Below are 22010 nucleotides of genomic sequence, written 5' to 3'. Positions count from 1 at the left end.
TCTTAATTCAGTGTTGTGCATTTATCTCGTGCATTTTCAATTTTGTTCATCTGATTTTCTTCTCTTGATCAGTTCTTAATAGTGAAAAAACCCTACTAGAGACTCATTACTGTCCCCTCTTGGAGCCCCTTAGACTCATAGTGCAGTTAATACCTCAGGAGGTTTTTTTCCTGATTCACTCCATTTTTTGTTCTGTCCCTTTTGAAATTTTATTATTTCACATGTATTTTATATTTTCCTATCTATATACATGTTCTATTACTCACCCCATAGTCCAAGTAGGATACTCCTTAAGAGTAGGGACTGTTTTATTTTTGTTTTTACATATATTCTCAGCACTTAGCATACATCATACCTTGTACGTAGCGAGTGATTAATAAATATTTACTAAACTGAAATTTTTCTTGAATATGTTCATGAAATCCTTGAATTTAGGGATAATTCAATTTTGAATTTTTACTCATGGAGGATGTATCAGAAGACCACAATTCCATGAAACATCCTCTAGGACAAAAAACAGCTTTGCTATACAGAATGTTTCTAGGTAAAATTCCTTATCTGTAATGGGATTTTACTTCTATGGAATGGTGATGTTGATCAAAGATAAACAGAAGATATTCCTTTGTATCACAATGTCATCTCTTTCCTTTATCAACAGAATTCATGACATCAACTTAAGGGAAAAATTCTTTGCAACATGTCAATCTGTGCTTACTTTTCTCAATGTCACACAAAAGAGCTAACTAATTTAGAATGTAGATTTTATCTGCAAAACGAGCAAAAGCTTATTTCAAAAACTAATCATAAAGGAAATGCTTTTTACTACACAAACCTCAAGTTCACATTTTTCTTGAGATTTTTTCAGTTGACTGAGATCTTCTACTTTTCTATGACAATCTTTGAGATCGTTCTGTAACTGAGAAACCAGGCGGCGCTTCACCGTGTTGCTGGTGAGCAAACGTTGCAATTCAGATTTCAGCCTCGAGATGATTTCATCTTTGGAAGGTTCTTCTTTTGGGTCTGGTTTCGGCATAGTACTGTTGGAAAAATCATTTTTAACCCATTAGGTACAGTAAGGCTGTTTTTTTAGTCCATCCAAAAAGGAGTTGTTGTAAGACGGCAGAGTAAAAGCAGGGACCTGCTTGAGCTCTCCCTCCAAACTCTTCCAAATACCTGTAAAAAATGACTCTAAATAAATTCTAGAGCTGCAGAACTCACAAAATGACAGAGTGAAACAAATCTCCAGCCCAAGACAGCCTGGAAGGTCAACAGGAAGTGTCTATTGCCCCAGGATGAGAGCGGAGCACAGTCTAGCATGGGCTGCACAGACACCAAGGACTCAGAATAGGCCTCAGGGGACTGAATCACTGGCAACTGTGCCAGTTTCCAGATTTCTCAACTCAGAAATGCCACAGACAGCATAGAAGGTCAGTGGGAAAACTCTGTAGGACCTGGTCTGGCTCAGGTCTGGCCCCAGCCCCAGAGCAAAGGAAGACGAGGCAGTGCTGCTGGTGGTGGGGGCAGTGGCAGCAGCAGCTGCTGCTTCCATAGCTCTGGGTCCACAGAGGGTGGGGGATCAAGCAGCTGATACAAAACCCCTGATGCCTGGGACACCCCACCCCCCCACTGGAAGCGGAGTCCTACCTTGACAAAGACTTAGAAAGTCAAGTATTTAACTGGGAACGTGAGCAAACAGCATTAAAAAACTCAGACTGTAGAATCTCACTTTGGTGACGAAGAAGATCAAAACATAGAACCAGAAGAAGACAACAAAGCCAAAGCTCCTGCATCCAAAGCCTCCAAGTAAAATATGCATCAGTCTCAGGCCCTGGAAGAGCTCAGAAAGGATTTTGAAAATCAAATAAAAGAAGTAGAGCAAAAACTAGGAAGAGAAATGAGAGCAATGCAAGAAAATCATGAAAAAACAAGTCAACTTCTTGCTAAAGGAGACGAAAAAAATGCTAAAGAAAATAACAACTTAAAAAATAGCCTAAGCCAAATGGCAAAAGAAGTTCAAAAAGCCAACGAGGAGAAGAAGGCTTTAAAGAGCAGGATTGGCCAAATGGAAAAGGAGGTTCAAAAACTCACTGAAGAAAATAATTCCTTCAAAAGTAGAATGGAGCAAATGGGAGCTAATGACTTTATGAGAAATCAAGAAATTATAAAACAGAACCAAAAGAATGAAAAACAGAAGACAATGTGAAATATCTCATTGGAAAAACCACTGGCCTGGAAAATAGATCCAGGAGAGATAATTTAAAAATTACTGGACTGAAAGCCATGATCAAAAAAAGAACCTAGACATCATCTTTCAAGAAATTATCGAGAAAACTGCCCTAATATTCTAGAACCAGAGGGTAAAATAGAAACTGAAAGAATTCACCGATCATCTTCTGAAAGAGATCCCAAAAGGAAATTGCTAGGAATATTATAGACAAATTTCAAATTATCAGGTCAAGGAGAAAATACTGCAAGCAGCCAGAAAAGGAACAATTCAAGTGTTGTAGAAATACAATCAGGATAACATAAGATCTAGCAGCTTCCACATTAAGGGATGAAAGAGCTTGGAATATGATATTCCAGAGGTCAGAAGAGAAAAGATTAAAACCAAGAATCACCTACCCTGCAAAACTGAGTATAATAGTTCAGGGGAAAAAAAATTTGAATTTCAATGAAATAGAGGACTTTCAAGCATTCTTACTGAAAAGACCAGAGCTGAATAGAAAAACTGACTTTCATATACAAGAATCAAGAAGCATGAAAAGGTAAATAGGAAAGAGAAATCATAAGGGACTTCTTAAAGTTGAACTGTTTACGTTCTTCCATGGAAAGATGTTATTTGTAACTCATGAGACCTTGCTCAGTATTAGGGTAGTTGAAGGAAATATAGATAGATGATTGATAGACAGACAGATGGATGGCACGGGGTGAGATGAACATAAAGGGATGGTATATAAAAAATAAAATTAAGGGGTAAGAGAGGAATACATCAGGAGGAGAAAGGGAGAGACAAAATGGGCTAAATTATCTCACATAAAAGAGGCAGAAAAAGGTTTCACAGTAGATGGGAGGAGGGTGAAGGTGAGAGGGAATGAGTGAACCTTACTCTCATTGGATTTGACCTAAGGAGGGAATAACATAAACACTCAATTGGGTATCCCACCCCACAAGAAAGTAAGGGGGAAGCGGCAGGGGGAATAATAGAAGGGAAGGCAGAAAGGGGACGGGGATAGTCAGAAGCAAACACTTGAAAAAGGACAGGATCAAAGGAGGGAAATACAATTAGTCTTTCACAATATGACTATTATGGAAGTATTTTGTATAACTACTCATGTATAATCTATATTAAATTGCTTGCCTTCTCAACAAGGATGGGTAGGGAGGGAAGAAGGAAGAGAATGTGGAACTCAAAATTTTAAAAACAAATATTAAAAAATGTTTTAACATGCAACTGGGAAATGATATATAATCAATGGAATATAGAAATCTATAGTGTCCTACAAGAAAGCAAGGGGAAAGGGGATGAGAGTGGAGGGTGATAAAAGGGAGAGCAGATTGGGGCAAGGGGTAATCACAATGTATGCCAGATTGGTGTGGGGGACAGGGGAGAGATGGGGAGAAAACTTGGAACTCAAAATCTTGTGGAAATGAATGTTGAAAACTAAAAATGAAGTAATTTTTAAAAAGCAATTATTAAGGAGAAATGTTCAGAAGAACCAAGACTTTGCATGAACTGATGCAAAGTGAACCAAGAGAACAGTAATAATGTAATATCTACTGGGAAAGAGACTTAGTAACTCTGATCAACACATTGATCCCCCACAATTCCAAAAGACTCATGATGAAACATGCTCTACACCTTTATATAGAGAACTGATGAACTCAGAATATGGACTGAAGCATAATTTTTTCTCTTCTTTCCTTTTATTTTTGAGAACATGGCTAATGTGGAAATGTTTTGCATAATTTCACATGTACAATGAGTATTGTATTTCTCCCTCATGAATGGGTTGGGAGGCAGGGTAGAGGAATGGGAAAAAATTTAGAACTAGAAATAAAGATAAAATTAAATTAAAAAAAAAACACATAAGTTCCTTGAAGGCAAATTTACTTGCCTTTATTTGTATTCCCTGCACAAAGCATTTAATAAATTTTCTATCTAGTTAAAACTTTAAAAAAAAAAAAGGAAAAGCTACCAATTCCTACCTTAACCATGTGTTGTGATTACATCCCTATATTAACATTTTAGGGGCATCTAGGTGATGCAGTGGATAGAGCACCAGTGCAGGAGTCAGGAGGACCTGAGTTCAAATCTCACCTCAGACACTGGACACTCATTAGCTGTGTGACCTTGGGCAAGTCACTTAACCCCAATTGCCTCATCTTGGGTCATCTCCAGTCATCCTGATGAATATCTGGTCACTGGATTCAGATGACTCTGGAGGAGAAGTGAGGCTGGTGATCTGCACAGCCCTCCCTCACTCAAAACAAAGTCAAGTGCAAGTCATGTCATCATTTCTCTGATGGCACGAAGGACGGACACACACGTATTAAAATTTTAACAGCTTTAACTTTATATGTACATGGACACGTGAATGATGAATGTTCTCAGAATTTAGCCTACTCTAAGATAGGTTCCTTTCAAGCCAAAAAATAGCTTTTCCTGCAGCTCTCTCACTTACAAATGAACTAACCCTACTGTTTTCATATTAAGTTTTAAATATCTTGCTTTTTTGTGTGAATTTTAAGTAATTACACAAATCTCCTAGTTCTCAAAGACGCATACATAAAGGGACTAAAAGCAAGCACCACTCATCCTACTCAACTACTTTAATAGCTCCTATAATTCAATGGAAAAGGAAGGAAGTATGATGGTCTGAAAAACTGAGAAAGAGCAACATAGATGAAACACTACACAGAAACATAGGAAAACCTCAGCACCGACACAGCTGGCAGTGGTCTGATGAAAGATGGGCTTTCCTGCACAGCCTGGCTAAGGACCCCAGATCTCTGAGCCAACTTGCTTTAATCATTTCTGTTGCTGATACAGGTTATTGGTTTTGCCCCAAGTCTGGGTTTCCCTTATCTTTTACTGGTATAGTTGGAACGTTGATTTTCCTCAATTTTGGCCAACATTTAACATTTTAGTAACCTAGAAATTGCTTGACATCACAGTTCACAATGCATCCCCTTGTGCGCCCCACTCCCTCCCTGTTCCAAGCCTTCTTTTAGGACTATAACATTCCAGGAACCCTGGAACTTCCAATCATTCTGCTTAGGAGGTCTTATGACAGATATCTACAGAGATCTTACGACAAGTGTCTATAGCATACACACAGGCTTTCCATGCTGCCGGAAGGAGCAAAGGGAAAGCAAGAAAATAAAGGAAGGAGAACCTGGATGGAAGGTAAATTTAGAGGTAGAATATATACCAAATTGGTTATTACTACCCAATTAAATCTGAAATAGTAGTGCAATGATTTCAGAAGTTTCATCCAACAAATATTGCTATTTCAGGACAGCTGGTTTAACTATGACATCTTGGAGTCAAGTTTTTGGAGACAAACTTAAAATACGAAGTCAGAGTCACTGATTTCACAACCAACTGACCCTCTGTTAAAAATCATTTTAGCCACACCTATGTGTAGGAAACAAACAGTAAAACAAATGGTCACTACAAGTTACCTTCTAGCTTGAATACACCATAAGTACAGTAGCTAAAAATAGGCTGGTTGTTAATCTACTCCTACTAAATGAGTTTCTACTGAAAAGAATATATAACACTGGTAAATATATCTTCCTTCCATGATTGATTTTTGTAAACTTTGAAGTAGAGAATTTTATAATTATTTAACAAATCCTTTCCTTATGTATAATGGAAAGATAAACTTCAGTCACTCCCCTACCTAAATAATCACAAATTCTAAAATTAGTGGAGCCTGAAATAAAAGAAAAAATAAAACTAAAAAGTTTGACTATACTTTTACTACACTCAAGATCCAGATCATTTCAAATGGTTAAATATATTAAAAATGCAATGTTATAAAACAAATAGTTACCTTAATATACAAAAGTTTATTTTAAAAAATAATTCTTGAGCATATGTATTCTATTCTACACCCTCACATCACCTGTTTAAATGATAGGCACACTTATAAAGGAATTACTGGGAAATATTCTAAGTTAGAGCAACACTCTGTACTCTGCCCTGGTCAGATTGTCTATGAAATACTGTGTACAGTTCTAGGTGCTGTGTTTTAGAAAAGCATTAATAAACTAGAGCCTATCTAGAAGAGACATCAAAGACGAAGAAACTAAAAACCATATTTAATCCAGAGAAGAGAAAAGTTAGAGGTGGGAGATGAGAGTTGTCTTCAAATGTTCTGAAATGAATGAAAACTTCCAAGAGGTAAATTTAGGCTGGATATAAAGCAAAATTTCTTGATCTAATCCAATGTACATTCATTAAGCACCTACTGGGTACATGGTGCTACTCAAGTATTAATTCTTTTTTTTTTTATTTATTTAACTTTTAACATTTATTTTCACACAATTTTGGGTTACAAATTTTCTCCCCTTTTATCCCCTCCCCCCCCCAAACCCAAGCATTCTAATTGCCCCTATGACCAATCTGCTCTCTCCTCTATCCTCCCTCCCTGCCCTTGTCTCCGTCTTCTCTTTTGTCCTGTAGGGCCAGATAGCTTTCTTGACCCCTTAACCTGTATTTCTTGTTACCCAGTGGTAAGAACATTACATTTGGTCCTAACACTTTGAGTTCCAACTTCTTTAGCTCCCTCCCTCTCCACCCCTTCCCCTTGGAAGACAGGCAATTCAATATAGGCCATATCTGTTTAGTTTTGCAAATGATTTCCATACCAGTTGTGTTGTATAGGACTAACTATATTTCCCTCCATCCTATCCTGTCCCCCATTACTTCTATTTTCTTATGGTCCTTTCCCTCCCCATGAGTATCGACCTCAGATTGCATTCTCCTCCCCATGCCCTCCCTTCCATCCTCCCCCCCACCCTGCTTGTGCCCCTGTCCCCCACTCTCCTGTATTATGAGATAGGTTTTCCTATCAAAATGAGTGTGCATTATATTCTTTCCTTCAGTGGAATGTGATGAGAGTAGACCTCATGTTTTTCTCTTGCCTCCCCTCTTTATCCCTCCACTAATAAGTCTTTTGCTTGCCTCTTTTATGAGAGATAATTTGCCCCATATAACTTCTCCCTTTCTCCTCCCAATATTTCTCTCTCACTGCTTGATTTTTTTTTTTAAGATATGATCCCATCCTCTTCAATTCACTCTGTGCACTCTGTCTCTATGTATGTGTGCATGTGTGCATGTGTGTGTGTGTGTACTCCCACCCAGTAACCAGATATTGAAATGTTTCAAGAGTTACAAATATTGTCTTTCCATGTAGGAATGTAAACAGTTCAACTTTAGTAAGTCCCTTATGACTTCTCTTTGCTGTTCACCTTTTCATGGTTCTCTTCATTCTTGTGTTAGAAAGTCAAATTGTCTTTCCAGCTCTGGTCTTTTCATCAGGAAAATTTAAAGTCCTCTATTTCACTGAAAGACCATTTTTTCTCCTGAAGTATTATTCTCAGTTTTGCTGGGTAGGTGATTCTTGGCTTCAGTCTTAGTTCCTTTGACTTCTGGAATATCCTATTCCATTCCCTTCTATCCCTCAATGTAGAGGGTGCCAGATCTTGTGCTATCCTGATTGTATTTCCACAATACTTGAATTGTTTCTTTCTAGCTGCTTGCAATATTTTCTCTTTCACCTGGGAATTCTGGAATTTGGCCACAATGTTCCTAGGAGTTTCTCTTTTTGGATCTCTTTCATGCGGTATTCTGCGGATTCCTTGAATATTTATTTTGCCTTCTGGTTCTAGAATCTCAGGGCAGTTTTCCTTGATAATTTCATGGAAGATGATGTCTAGGCTCTTCTTTTGATCATGGTTTTCAGGTAGTCCCAGAATTTTTACATTGTCTCTCCTGAATCTGCGCGGTATGTTCTGAGATATCTGTCTTTCTCATAAAGTCCTTAGCGTCCATCTGTACCATTCCAGTTTTGAAAGATCTATTTTCTTCAGTGAGCTTTTGAATCTCCTTTTCCATTTGGTTTATTCTGCTTTTGAAAGCATTCTTCTCCTCATTGGCCCCTTGCACCTCCCTTGCCAACTGAGTTAGGCTAGTTCTCAAGGTGCCAATTTCTTCAAGATTGTTTTGGTTCTCCTTTAGCAGGGAGCTGATCTGCTTTTCATGCTTCTCCCTCATCCCTCTCATTTCCCTTCCCAGTCTTTCCTCCACCTCTCTAACTTGATTTTCAAAATTCCTCTTGAGCTCTTCCATGGCCCGAGCCCATTGGGTGGGCTGGGACACAGAATCCTCGATTTCTGTGTCTTTGCCTGATGGCAAGCATTGTTCCTCCCCATCAGAAAGGAAGGGAGGAAGTGTCTTTTCTCCGAGAAAGTACCCTTCAATAGTTTTGTTTCTTTTCCCGTTTTTGGGCATTCTCCCCAACCAGTGACCTGACCTCTGAATGTTCTCCTCACACCCACCTCGCCTCCTGGTCCTCCCAGCCAGCGTTTGGGGACTGAGATTCAAATGCTGCTTCCCGCCTTAGGGTTTTTGGCGGGGGCAGGGCTGCTATTCAGTGTGAGAATTAAGTTCAGGTGGTCAGGGGCAGGGCCGCCTCTCTGGCTCAGTTCCCTCAGGGGGTTTATGCACAGACCTTCCACAATGGATCCAGGCTCCCGCCCGTTTGGGGAGCCCCTGTCTGTAGCCGCCTCTCAGCTTCTATCTCCTGGGGGGGCCCGAGCCATGGGGGCACCTCACTCCCCTCTCAACCCGCCAAAGAGACTCTCTCACCTACCCTCGTCAGTCACCTGTTGGTGGGGGGGCTTGTGCCGCCGCTGGAGATCCCGTCTCTGGAGCCTTCTCAGATCTGTGCCTCTCGGAGCCGCGGCCGCCGCAGGTCCGGGCTGGGCTCCGCATCTGCAGCACGACGGACCTTTTGTGAGAGGTTTGCAGGTCCCTCTGTGGGTGGGGGGACCCGCGTGGCCGCTGGAGATCCCGTCCCCGTAACCCTCTCGGATCTTTTCCTCATGGTGTCGTGGCCGCGGCAGGGCTGCCCTCTGCTCCCTGTCCCGGCGCCCAGTCCACGGCGCGAAGGACCCACCACGAGAGGTTTGCAGGTCTCTCCGGAACAGAAATCTCCCTCGCTCCAATGTTCCGTGGTCTCTGGGTGCAGAATTCGCCCTGGCTTAGTCCCCTCTAGCTGCTCTGTGGTTTGTGGGTTCGGAGCTATGTGTATGAGCGTCTTTCTACTTCTCCATCTTGGCTCCGCCCCCCTCAAGTATTAATTCTTAATAATCAAATTTAACTGAAAGTAGAATAAGTTGCCAAAAAAGCAAAAATCACTGTCACTAAAGAATGTCTTCCAGTGAAGGTTTTAGTGACCATTTGTGCGTAACGTTTAAGAAGTGAGACTGGTTGGCTTCTAAGATCCCTTTCTACTCAGAAATTTTGGAAAAATAATTGTTTTTAACTAGAACCACCATTCTGCTCATTGAACAAATTCTGTATGTGTACCTAATTTTTACAAACTTAACGCTGATCACTGAAGTAGCATATCCTGCAGGCTCCTAAAGTAAGCTAAGTTAAGATCAGAGAAAATGCTTGCTGAAGTAATTTTCTCTTCTTTCCCCAAAAGGGGAAATCCAGACATGGTGACCAAGCCCTACTTAAAGTTTAAACTGAACCACCATGTGAAAGATGGTCCCCTGAATCCAAATAAACTCTAGTCATTTATGAAGCACGCTGAGAGGACCAAAGGGAAAAGGCATTCCACTTGTTAAACGTTTATTATTTGAGTTTAGCAGCCAACTATAATAAAAGAGGGAGGAAGCTGTCTGCAAACTGCATGCAGATTTAGTTACTCAAATTCCATTAATGTAAAAAAGGAGATTGTAGCTAACCTCTTAAAATTTACCAGGAGGTAACTTAAGGGAGACGATGGTTGATAGTGAAGACTTTCAGCCACTTATATTAATGTTACTGATATAAAAGCAGTTCAAGTCAACAAAGAATAAAAATTCTCAAAATGATGGGAAGACTACTGATGTCACATATCACAATTATTACCAGCTTTAGGAACATCATTTTCCCCTCCCTCAAGCTGTTTGGAGGAAAAATACTTGTTTTCATTTATGAAGTTTTAAAAGTGATTTTTTTTCACTTAACAAGCATTTATTTATAACAACATTATAAAGATATAAACCATTCTGAAAGACTAAGGAAATTCAGAATGCAGTGCAATGCTTGTCAATCAGATTGAATGTCAATGCGATGGCCAACCATGAATCCATAGGACTGATGATGAAGAATGCTGTCCATCTCTTGATAAAAAGGTAGGAGACTTGGCAAGAAACAGTAAAAACATATTTTTGGACAAAATCAAACAAGGAATTTGTTTTGCTTGACAAAAACTTTCAATTGGTGTCCAGGAGTGGTTATAACATCATCTGCTGAAATCCTGCTATACAGAGGGATTCTGAAACATTTTTTCTTATTCATGCAATTAATTTAATTCCTTATCATTTTTAAATTAGTAGTTGTAGTCAATGACTATCCATACTCAGTACAAGATAAATATCTGATATCAAACTTTTCCATCTGACATATATCACTAATATTAATGTTGACTGGTCACTGAAATGAACTAAAGAATAAGACTTTGCTTTAGATCTATTCACTGTTTACAAGTATAAAATTTATTAAAGGAGAAACCAAAAGGAGGGGAGGTGGGATATACTCTAAAAGATTCTACAACTAAATCAATTTGCAAAGCAAATGTACAAATAAAATGAACTGTTTATAAAATTCGAACTGTGGCCCCTTCCTACCTTTCCAGTCTTATTCACACTTTCATCCCCACTCCTCATGGCTGGTCAGCAGCATGGGCTTCTTGCTGCTCCTACCTCTGTCTCTTTGTACCGGCTGTTCCTCCATGTCTTTAACACCTTCACCAATATTCTACTCTGCTCCAGGGCAGAGGAAAAGGGGGCTCTACTCGCTTTTACTGCTGAACACTCAGAGAAACCTAACTATTTGGCTTCTGAGTCCCAGGACTCCAATGAAATTCTTCTGTCAAAGGTCACTACTGATCCCAACTGCTAAATCTAATTACCAACTTTCTGAAGTCCTCTTTGATCTTTTTTGCAGCTTCTGAAGCTGTTAATCACGTTCTAGTTGCAGGAGAAAGTGTGCTGATTCGGAGTCAAAGAAACTGGTTTTGGACATTGGCTCTGTTCGTTGTGTCACCCTGGGAAAATCACTTCACATGTCTGGGCCTCAGATTTCTGCAACATGAGGAAGTTGGGCTAGATGATCTCAAAGGTTCCTTCCTCCTCTGATTCTTCTTGGGTCTCTGAGAGCGCCCTTGTTTGCATTTCCTCTTGTTTGACCGCTTAGTTGTCTTTGCTCAGACGATTCATCCTCCGCTCAGCAAGAATGAGGTGTCCTTCAAGGCAATGACCAGGCCTTTCCTCTACATCCTCTCCTTCAGTGATTGCCTTCAACCCTTCTCTCCTCCAAACTTCCCTATTTCTGTTGAGGGCACTACTTTCTTCCCAGTCCCCAAGGTCCTTAACTTTTTTCTCTCCCCTTATGCACAAAGTCAGTCACTCCTAAGCCTTGTCGATTCTAATTCATTAACGTTTTTTGCACCTATCATTTCTCCACTTTCACCAACAAACCCTAGATCAGGTCTTCATTACCTCCTCTGTAGACTACCTAGTCCACCTCTCCACTGACTTCCCTCCATGCAACCCTTCCCTATCCAAATCCACCCCCCAAACTCTTACCTGCCAAAATGAGCTTCATAAGAAACAGGTCCTAACCAAGATATTTCTGTGCTCAAAAATCTTCAGAGGTTCACTTCTCTCCTAAGATAAACACAAACTCCTGTTTCCATCTTACCTCTCCAGCCAGATTTCAGGTCACTCTCTCCTCATGTGCTCAGATCAAACTTGACTGCTCTCTCCCCCGTGGATGTCATTTCTCATGCCCATAATGCACTCCTCTCCCTTACTCTTGCCTCTCGGAATCCTTATTTTCCTTCCAGACTTAGCTGAAGTCCTACCTCCATCATGAAAGTTTTCCCTCCCTGAAATACTTGTCAGTGTTCTCCTTGCTTCTCTAACTCCCATATATCTTGTGTGCCTGTCACAATGCCTTGTATAATACATTCTTAGTAAGATCATAGGCTCATAGAAGTAGAGCTGCGAAGGAACTCCAATCATTCTAATCTAATCCCTTCATTTAACAGATGAGGAAACTGAGGCTCAAAGAAATTAAAGTGACTTGCCCAAAGCCATACAAATATGAGTAACAGAACAAGAATTTGAACCCAGATCCTTTAACTACAAATTCAGTACTCTGTTATCATTTTAAATTGAATATATACTAAGGTATAGGGACTGAACCCACATGTGATATTTCACTGATATAAGGAAATTCTGGTTGGAAAAAATTACCTCTACTCATGCAAGTCTATACCTTCTCTACAACTTAGAATCTTAAGAGAATTGCCTAGAAGACTGACAAATTAAATGAGTTGCCCAGGGTCACACAGGAACCTTGACTTGGTTTTTATAAACAGTAATGCCCTTTATTTGCTGACATATCTAGGGAAAGTAGTATACCACACAGGGGAATTTATATTATAGAGGTAAATGAAGTACTTTAAGCACTAAAATATAAGCAAAAAATTTTATCAATTTAGATGAAATTCAATATGTAATTAGTTTTTTTAAATACAATATACTGAATATAACTTAAACTTAATTTGGTAACTCAGGTCATTATGATTGATCAACTACTACACTATGCTATGTACTTCACTGATGCCCTTAGGGATCCTTGAAGTAAATAGGAACTACCTGTTCCAGACTGTTGTTCCTATATTTTAGCTTTCGCGTTTTTGTCAGTGCTTAACCCAACTTTTATTTACTAAAGCTATGGGGCAGATCATCTAAAAGAGGCTTCATAGCTCTCCCAATGAATTAAAGTACATAGGACATAGTCACATTTCTTTGTTTGCTTACTTCCAGGTTAGAAATTACATTCTTTGATAGCTCAAATTTCTAGAAGTTTGACCTCTGGGTATATGGGGTGTTACTACCCTATGAGAAGATCTTATCTTATAGTACTATCTGTATTTCTTGAAACTTTAATGCACCGAATTAAATTTCACAGTTCTTAAAATATAATTCTAGACAGGATTCTCAGAAGATAGCAGAGTAGGTCAGAAAATTCAACACTCTCAAGATTTTCCCCCACAGGACTTCTGGGAGCCAAGATGATGGAATAAGAAATAAGTAACTCTCACTCTCCCTTAAGGACCTTTAAAAACCCAGAAAACATCACCCCAGGAAAAACCCTAGAACAGCTGAGGAAGCAGAAAGAGAGGGTGGAGTAGTCTTTTAGCCCATGAAGCTTGGGAGATTAATGGGAAAGGTCCCTCTCCCTCTGGAAGAAGGGGAGCAGTAGAGGATGGGACACAAACCAGTAAGCTAGTGGCAAGTCCCACTTCAGTAAACTAGTCGGAGGTCCTGAGCCCCAGGATGGTGGGGCAAGCAGATGCCAACACCAGGACCACACTGCTCCAGAGAGTGCCTTGGGCAAGGGTCAGGGAACCAGTACACTCCAGAAGCCAAGGCTCCCCGTGCTTCAGCACAACTCAAGGAAGCACAACTCCAGGTAGCAGGCATCCTCCAGTTGCCAGTCTCCACCCCACCCCCCACTTCCCACTTCAAGAGTGTTGCTGACCATAGCTCAGTGCCAGGTAAGCTGCCAGACCCCTACAGCTTCCAGCTGCCAGCACCTGAGGCCCCAGCACACAAAGCTAGTGGATTCCTGGACCTCTGTGCTCAAGCAGGAGAGCTCAACGTTAAAAGCCAGGAAAATAGGCAAACATCATGAGCAAAAAGCAGAAATGGATAAAGACCTATAGATTCCATAGGGGATGGGAGGATCAAGGCACAAATTCATAAAAGGACAATATTGTCAATATACGTACACGTGAAACATAAAAGGGGAATATGAACTGGTCTCAAGCCCAGAAAGCCTTCTTGGAAGAGCTCAAAGATTTTAAAAGTCAAATAAGAGAGACAGAAGAAAAATTAGGAGGGAAATGAGAGGTATGCAAAAGAGTCAATAAGCTTGGAAAAGGAAGGACAAAAATCGACTACAGAAAACAAGTGCTTAAAAAATAACTGGCCAAATATAGAAATAAGAATACTGAAGAAAACAACTCCTTAAAAAGTAAAATGGGCCAAACGGAAAAGGAGAAACAAAAGCCAACTGAAGAAAACAATTTGTTACAAATTAGAACTGGGCAAGTTAATGTTAATGACTTTATGAGACATCAAGAATCAGACAAATAAAATCAAAAGAATGAAAAAATAGTAGAAAATGTAAAATATCTCACTGAAAAAACAGATGGCCTGGAAAATAGAATCAGGAGAGATAATTTAAGAATTACCGGTCTACCTAAAGTCATGATCAAAAAAAGAGCCTGGACATTATCTTTCAAGAAATCATCAGGAAAACTGCCCTGAGGTCCTAGACCAAGAGGGTAAAACAGTCATTGAAAGAATCTACCCATCACCTCCCAAAAGATCCCAAACTGAAAACATCAAGGAACATTGTAGCCACATTCCAAAATTATCAGGGCAAGGAAAAAATACTGCAAGCAGCCGGAAAGAAATAATTTAAAATATTGTGGAACCACAGTCAAGATTATATAGGACCTTGTAGCTTCCACATTAAAAGATGGAGTACAATACTCTAGAAGGCAAACAAACTTGGATTACAACCAACTACCTAGCAAAACTGAGCATCACTTTTCAGGGGAAGAGATGAAGATTCAACGAAATAGGGGACTTCCAAATTTTCTTGATGAAAAGACGAGAGCTCCATGGAAAATTTAACCTTCAAATACAAGACTCAAGAGAGGCATAAAAAGGGAAACAGGAAAGAAAAAAACACGTTATTAATAAGGGCAAACTGTTTACATCCCTACAAGGAAAGATGACACTTGTAACTCTTGAGAACTATATTGTTATTATGACATTTAAAAGGGGAATGCACAGACAGAGAGCATGGATATAAGCTGACTTTGATGTGAAGATAAAAAATCTAACTAAGTGGTGAAAAGGGATTGTACCGGGAGAAAAGGAGGCAGCAGAAATGGGTCAATTACATCACATGAAGAGGCCCAAAGACCTATTACAGTAGACGGAAAGAAAGGAGGGAAATGAACATTGTTTGAACCTTGTTCTCATCAGATTTGGCTCAAAGAGGGAATAACATACTTAGGTATAGAAATGTAACTTACCCTATAGGAAGTGGGAGGAAAAAGGGGAAGAAAAGGGAGGGGGCTGGTAGAAGAGAGGGCAGTTTGAGGGAGAGGCGGTGGACAAAAGCAAAACTCTAATGAGAGGGAAGGGATAAAGGAGAGAAAAGCATAAACCCGGGCAGGGAGACATGGAGGGAAAGACACAGGTAATCATAACTGTGAATGTGAAGGAGATAATCTCTCCCATAAAAAAGCAGATCCTATAATATGTTGTTTACAAGAAACATATCTGAAGCAGAGGGATACACATAGAGTAAGCGTAAAAGGTTGGAGCAGAATATATTTTGCTTCAACTTCAGTAAAAAAAAACAAGCAGGTGTAGCAATCCTGATCTCAGACAAAGCAAAAGCAAAAACAGATCTAATTAAAAGAGAGAAGGAAGGAAACTACATCTGAACAAAATTACAAAACTCTTTTCACGCAAGTAAGTTCAGATCTAAATAATCAGAAAAACATCCGTTGCTCATGGATAAGCTAATACAATAAAAATGACAATTCCACCTAAACTAATTTACTTATTCAGTGCCATACCCATCAAACTACCAAAAAATTATTTTATAGAGCTAGAAAAATCAATAACAAAATTCATCTGGAAAAACAAAAGGACCAGAATATCAAGGGAATTAATGAAAAGAAATGCAAGGGAAGGTGGCCTAGCTTTACCAGATCTTAAATTGTATCATAAAGCAGCAATCATCAAAACTACTTGGTAATGGATAAGAAACAGAATAGCTTAGGATCAGTGGAATAGCTTAGGTATATTTAATAAGAATCTAACAGTCAATGACTACAGTAATCTACTATTTGATACATCCAAAGATCCCAGCTTCTGAGGTAAGAATTCACTATTTAAAAACTGTTGGAAAAACTGGAAAATACTTTGGCAGAAACTAAGTATAGACCAACATCTTACACCCTGTACATGGGTACATGATTTAGATATAAAGATTGATATTACAGGTAAACTAGGAGAGCACGAAACAGTTTACCTGTCAGATCTATGGAGAAGCGAAGAATTTGTGACCAAACAAGAGATAGAGAACATTATGAAATGCAAAATGAATTTTGATTATGTTAAATTGAAGAGTTTTTTCCACAAACAAAGCCAACGCAACCAAGATTAGAAGGGTTATAAAAATGTGCATGCCCTTTGACCTAGCAATACCACTTCTAGGACTGTATCCCAAAGAGATCATACAAATGGGAAAAAGGACCCACATATACAAAAAGATTTATAGCAGCTCTTTTTTACGGCGGCAAAGAATTGGAAATTGAGGGGATGCCTATCAGTTGGGGAATGGCTGAACAAGTTGTGGTATATGAATATAATGGAATACTGCTGTGCTATAAGAAATGATGTGCAGGCATACTTCAGAAAAACCTGGAGACTTCTATGAGATGATACTGAGGGAAGTGAGCAGATCCAGGATAACATTACACACAATAGCCACATCGTACAATTACTGAGTTTTATACACTTAGCTAGCCTCAACCACGCAAAGACCTAAAACTCCAAAACACTCAGGATGGAAAATTCCATCCACATCCAGAGAAAGAAATACAGAGTCTGAATGCAGATCAAAGCAGACTATTTGCTCTTTTCTGTTTTGTTTTTTCTTTTTCATGGTTCCTTCCATTCACTCTAATTCTTCTATACAACATGACTAATGTGAAAATATATTTAATAAGAATCTATATGTACAGCCTATATTAGATTGCACGCTGTCTTGGGGAGGAGAGAAGGGAGAGAAACAGAGAAAATTTTAAACTTACAGAAGTGAATGTAAAAAAAAATAATTTTTTTTAAAAAAGAATACCTTAAAGGACCAAGCTAAAAACAATAGTATTGTGCTATAAGAAATGATGAGCAGCTGCATGTAAAAAAACCTGGAAAGACTCGTATGAACTGATGCAGAATGAAGCACCAACAAGAGAACATTATAAACAGTAACAGTCACACTGTGTGACGACTGACTTTGACATTTGACAGACTTGGCTCTTCTCGGCAATTCAAGGACCTAAGACAATTCCAAAAGATTCATGATGGAAAATGCTATTCATATCCAGGGCAAGAACTTTGGAGTCTGAATGCAAATGGAAATATACTATTTGCTCTCCTTTTCTTTTGTTATTTTGTTTTCTTTCCTCTTTCTCATAATTCCTCCCATTAGTTCTAATTCTTCTTTAATTAAAGTGAAAACAAAATAAATTTAATGCGAATGTATCATTGCATGCTGTTTGGGAGAGGAGGGGAAAGAAGGGGAAAAATTTAAAATTCAAAATCTTATGGAAGCGAATGCTGAAAACTAAAAATAAATAAATTCTATTTATAAAAAATATCTTCCCCAACAAAAGATGAAATAGTCTCAGGGCAAACAAAGTACATAGGAAGATAAATAAGAATAGGGGCACAACAGCCTCCTCCTGGGACAATCTGAGAGGACCAGAGGAAAAATCCCAGGATGACCTTGAAATGCTTCTAACTTCATGCCCCATCCCCACTGACATGAGCGTGAAGAGTAAACACTTCCAGAAAGCCCCATGTCCTGGGCTTAGCTGGTTGGCGAGGCCGCTTGGGCCACAACCACCCAGACTCTTAGACCCAACAGGGACCAATGACACTGCTGAGGAGGAATGCCAGACTCATCTGTGCTGACCTACAGCTCGGGGCGGGGCACAAGGACCAGCACACCCCTGGCTATGACCACTTACAGAAGGCTAGAGGGGAAAACTGAAGGTCTGGGGCAAGAGGCACCATCCCCCACATCCCCCCCCACATCCCACCCCACAAGGCTACAGGACTAGAGATGATTACAAAAATTAAGCTATTACTACAAAGAAATGCGCAGCAAGGGAGAAAGAATCCAACCATAGAAAGTTATTATGGGGATAGAGAAGACTGGGGTTCATCTTCACAGGAGGATACTGAAGCAAGAACCCTCTTCTCCCCCAAAAGGTAATGTCAAATGGTCACCTGCCCAAAAAGAATTTATATAAGAACTTAAAAAGACCATCAAAATCAAATGAGAGAGACTGAGGAAAAACTAAAAAAACAACAAAAAGGAACAATCCAAGAAAAACAAGATTATGAAAAGAAAGTCAACAACAGAAAAGGAGATCCAGAATCTTAAGAAAATGACACCTTGAAAATTAGAACTGGGCAAGGCGAAGCCAGCAAAGTTATGAGATCAAGAAATAATTAAAATACAAAAGAATGAAAAAATAAAAGAGAAAGTGAAAAACCTTATAAGAAAAACAACTGATCTGGAGAACAGATCAAGAAGAGAAAACTTAAAGGGGGATACAGAAGGGTATTTAGATCATTGGGAGTGGGAAGACGAGGGAGGGCTCTCTAGAGGAGACGGTAAGGGAATAGATTACAGAGGGTTAGAGCAGGGTGTTTAGATTTATGGGAATGGAAGGATAGGGGAAGGATCCTTGGAGGAAGGGCTAGGGAGCTGGTGGAAGTAAAGCAGAAGACTCAGGAGGGAGAAGAAATAAGAGATAAGCACAAACATAAAAACAAGGATCAGGAGGAGAATTTGTTAGGGAAAGTGTGTGTGTGTGTGTGTGTCTACATACAAATATATTCATACTTAACTGTAGCCTTCTGCAAGGGGAGGGGAAGGGGAAAAAGCAAAGTAAAAACTGCACAACAGAGAACAAAAGAAAACCTGCAAGGAACCAAAAACAAAAAGGACAGCTCTCAGTGCAGTTTATCATACAGACGTCCTTGAAATGAAAATTCACCCCTGCGTATTCTAGATCCTCTCTTATGTTCTGCTACGCACATGATATACTTTTTTTCTGTTCTATGTATTTAAATTTCAACACAAGTTTATAATACTTTTTTTCTTTTCTCTATTCTGTATTTGAGTTCTGGTGTGTGAGTCTAACAACAACATTAAGTATAAAAAAATTACTTCAAAAATTCACTCCAAAAGACAAATCTCTCTCAGGACTCGGCATAGTCTGTGTAGGTACACAAAGCAAACACATGGTGGACGATGAAGGGGAACACAGAACGTGTGCTGCTGGCCTAGAACTGTGCATTCTCCGTTGTTCAAAAAGTGCCTATTAGGCATCTGATTACACAGCCCTACGTATTGTGGAAAAGATAATGCATAAAGACCTTCAAATGCTCCTAGTTTCATGCCCCATCCCCACCGACGTAAGTGCTCAAATTAAGTGATTTGATCTTACTGCTGCCAGATACCAAAGATCAGGTCACAAGGGCTCCCTAAGAAAAAGTGGTTTTGTATTTGGAGTTTTTTCCTGACATTGACTGAGCAGGGCTAAGGAACCTACTTTCAATTCACATTCTGAAAAGAAGCTGAAATGATAATAGGATGTTACATTTGTCGTTTAAAATAATATAGAGAAGCAGTTTTTGGATTTACTTCTGAAATGCTGAAAACATTCATCATCTGACCTTTACACTTCTTTTGCACGACAGCAATCTGCCAAAAGGACAAGCTGTATTTGGTGTTAAAGATACAAACAGGACAATATAAAGAGTTTGTTAACTGATTTTAGAACTTTATATAGTTTTCACTGAAAAAAATAATAGAAGATTGTTCTGTGTAAAACCTAGATGCCTAAATATCTAATTCACCAATTACCACGTATAAAAAAGGTTTGTCTTTTAATTTTTAAAAAATCTACAAGTTTTTTTAAGACCAGGATAAAGTATTATTTCAATACCTGTGAATTTCTGACTTTTTCCAGATGACTTTTTTAATCCCCAAATCCACGTAAGACTCAGCAAGGTCTACATCCAACTCCTCATCTAGGTCATTTGGAAACACTCCCAGTTTTGCAGCAGATTCATAGAGAGAAATTTCCTCTTTCAGTTCTGCTAATTCTTCCTAGAGTACAAACATCATAGAGCATTACTTTGGTGGGTGTCCACAAGACACAAATGACTAATGTATATGCATCTAGTGTGGATACATCTCATTCTTGCTAAGAACCTACATGGGTCAATATGACTGAGTAAATGGGAAGCAGATTATTCACTTTGCATGTAATTAGCATGCAGTCTCCCCTCATGGACCAGGACCTTAAAAGCTGGTGTAAAGTCTCCTCCAATGACTCTCCTCTTTGCTGCTAGCAGCCCTGGACTTCTGGGGAAACTGTCCGTAGGAAAACAGGCCTGAGGAGAGGGTTCAGCTACAGCCAACCTGACTTCAAACCAGCAAAGACTGCTGCTGTTGGCAACAATGACAACAACAGCCGACGCGATCACAAAGGGCAGCTTCCCTGGCCATGAGAGCATTAAAGGCAGCCAGCCAGATGCACCTGAACTGCACAAATCATCCATCACAGTATCTTTGTGTGCTAAAACATCAAATAGGAATAATCCTTCCATATGCCACCTTGGCTTAAATCTAGTCTTGTCTGAAAGGATTATGCACTGATAGCTCATATAATATACTTAAGATAAAGGAATGCTTCCACAGGTCAAAGTTCTGAAGACAATGGAATCTCCAAAAAGACTTCTAATACAGCCCCCCTCCCCAATCCTGACAGAGCTTTTATAGTACAATCTACAGGGGATACTGTGAACTACAATATAGTTCCATGGAGGGATCCCCATTAGTTAAGCAGTTAGGTGTATGGAGGTCACTAAGGGGGGAGTGATGGAAAGAACTGGAGCCAATTTCTCAGCAAGGCTGAAGACATAGTGGAAAACAAGCATACTGAGTCCAGAGTTGTCCTGGGACCCCAAGACTAGTAATGAACAGAAGGTGAATAAATGTAAATTCTTTGTGAAAGGGGACTGGCTCTCCTTTCATTTATGTATCTGTATTGCCTTGCACATAATGAGTTTAATAAATGGTTGAATTAAACCCATTCATCCCATTACTACTGAGAAAACCCAAGTATCAAAAGGCCATACCACTTTTACTTCACCCCACCTCCACCCTCAAGACACATATCCCCTGCTCAGAACAAGGGCTATAGGCCCCTAGTCAAACTGTACACCTAAATAATTTGGACATCAGAGCTACCCACCAGTTTCTCCCACAAGCCCATATTCTACAGGAGAAGCCTCTATTGGATTACTTATCTACTTTTCCCAAGTGGACACACTCACCTGTAAAGCCTTGTTCATGTTGTCACTCAGAGCATGGGCACTCTGGGCTTGTTGGAGCTGAATCCTTAACTGGTTTATCTCTTGTATTGATCCTATACAAATAAAAACATTAGAAGACACTTAAAACCCCCTAAATGTAAAAACACAAATCACCTCTGGACTACCTACAAATGAACTTCAATTCAGTTTATTACCATCAGATTTTTATCCATGGACTATACAATAAACGCAATGGGACCCAGGAAGATAGCTGCGATAGGAACATGTGGTATTGGCAACCACAGTCCTCTGCCAAAGGAGTTGGGTTAGCTTTTCCTAAGACTGCCCCATGCAGATTATCCTCAAGATTTGACTGGCCCAGGGAACCAGTTTGATAAGGTTTTGATAAGGTTTCACAATTACCTAAGGGTATAAAGGGTATAAAAGAAACCTGCCCATATGAAATTGGGGCCCTTCTAAATGGGCAGATAGCCCATAAC

General features: G+C 39.6%; 1 protein-coding gene across 15 annotated transcripts in view; it reads right to left on the bottom strand.

The window, feature by feature from the left end:
* The window catches only part of CEP152 (centrosomal protein 152), a 105600-nt gene that overhangs the window by 47914 nt on the left and 35676 nt on the right, over positions 1–22010 (bottom strand). For all 15 annotated transcript variants that reach the window (XM_072624706.1, XM_072624712.1, XM_072624708.1 and 12 more), the window contains 3 exons: positions 21532–21623; positions 20136–20299; positions 833–1037 (listed from right to left, as the gene is read on the bottom strand). In XM_072624706.1, the coding sequence (XP_072480807.1) occupies positions 833–1037; positions 20136–20299; positions 21532–21623 (461 nt within the window). The remainder of the gene's footprint in view (positions 1–832; positions 1038–20135; positions 20300–21531; positions 21624–22010) is intronic.

Source organism: Notamacropus eugenii, chromosome 7 (genome assembly GCF_028372415.1).
Source record: "Notamacropus eugenii isolate mMacEug1 chromosome 7, mMacEug1.pri_v2, whole genome shotgun sequence".
NCBI lineage: Eukaryota > Metazoa > Chordata > Mammalia > Diprotodontia > Macropodidae > Notamacropus > Notamacropus eugenii.
Note: the sequence above shows the minus strand (reverse complement) of the source record. Positions and strands in the feature narration are given on the sequence as shown.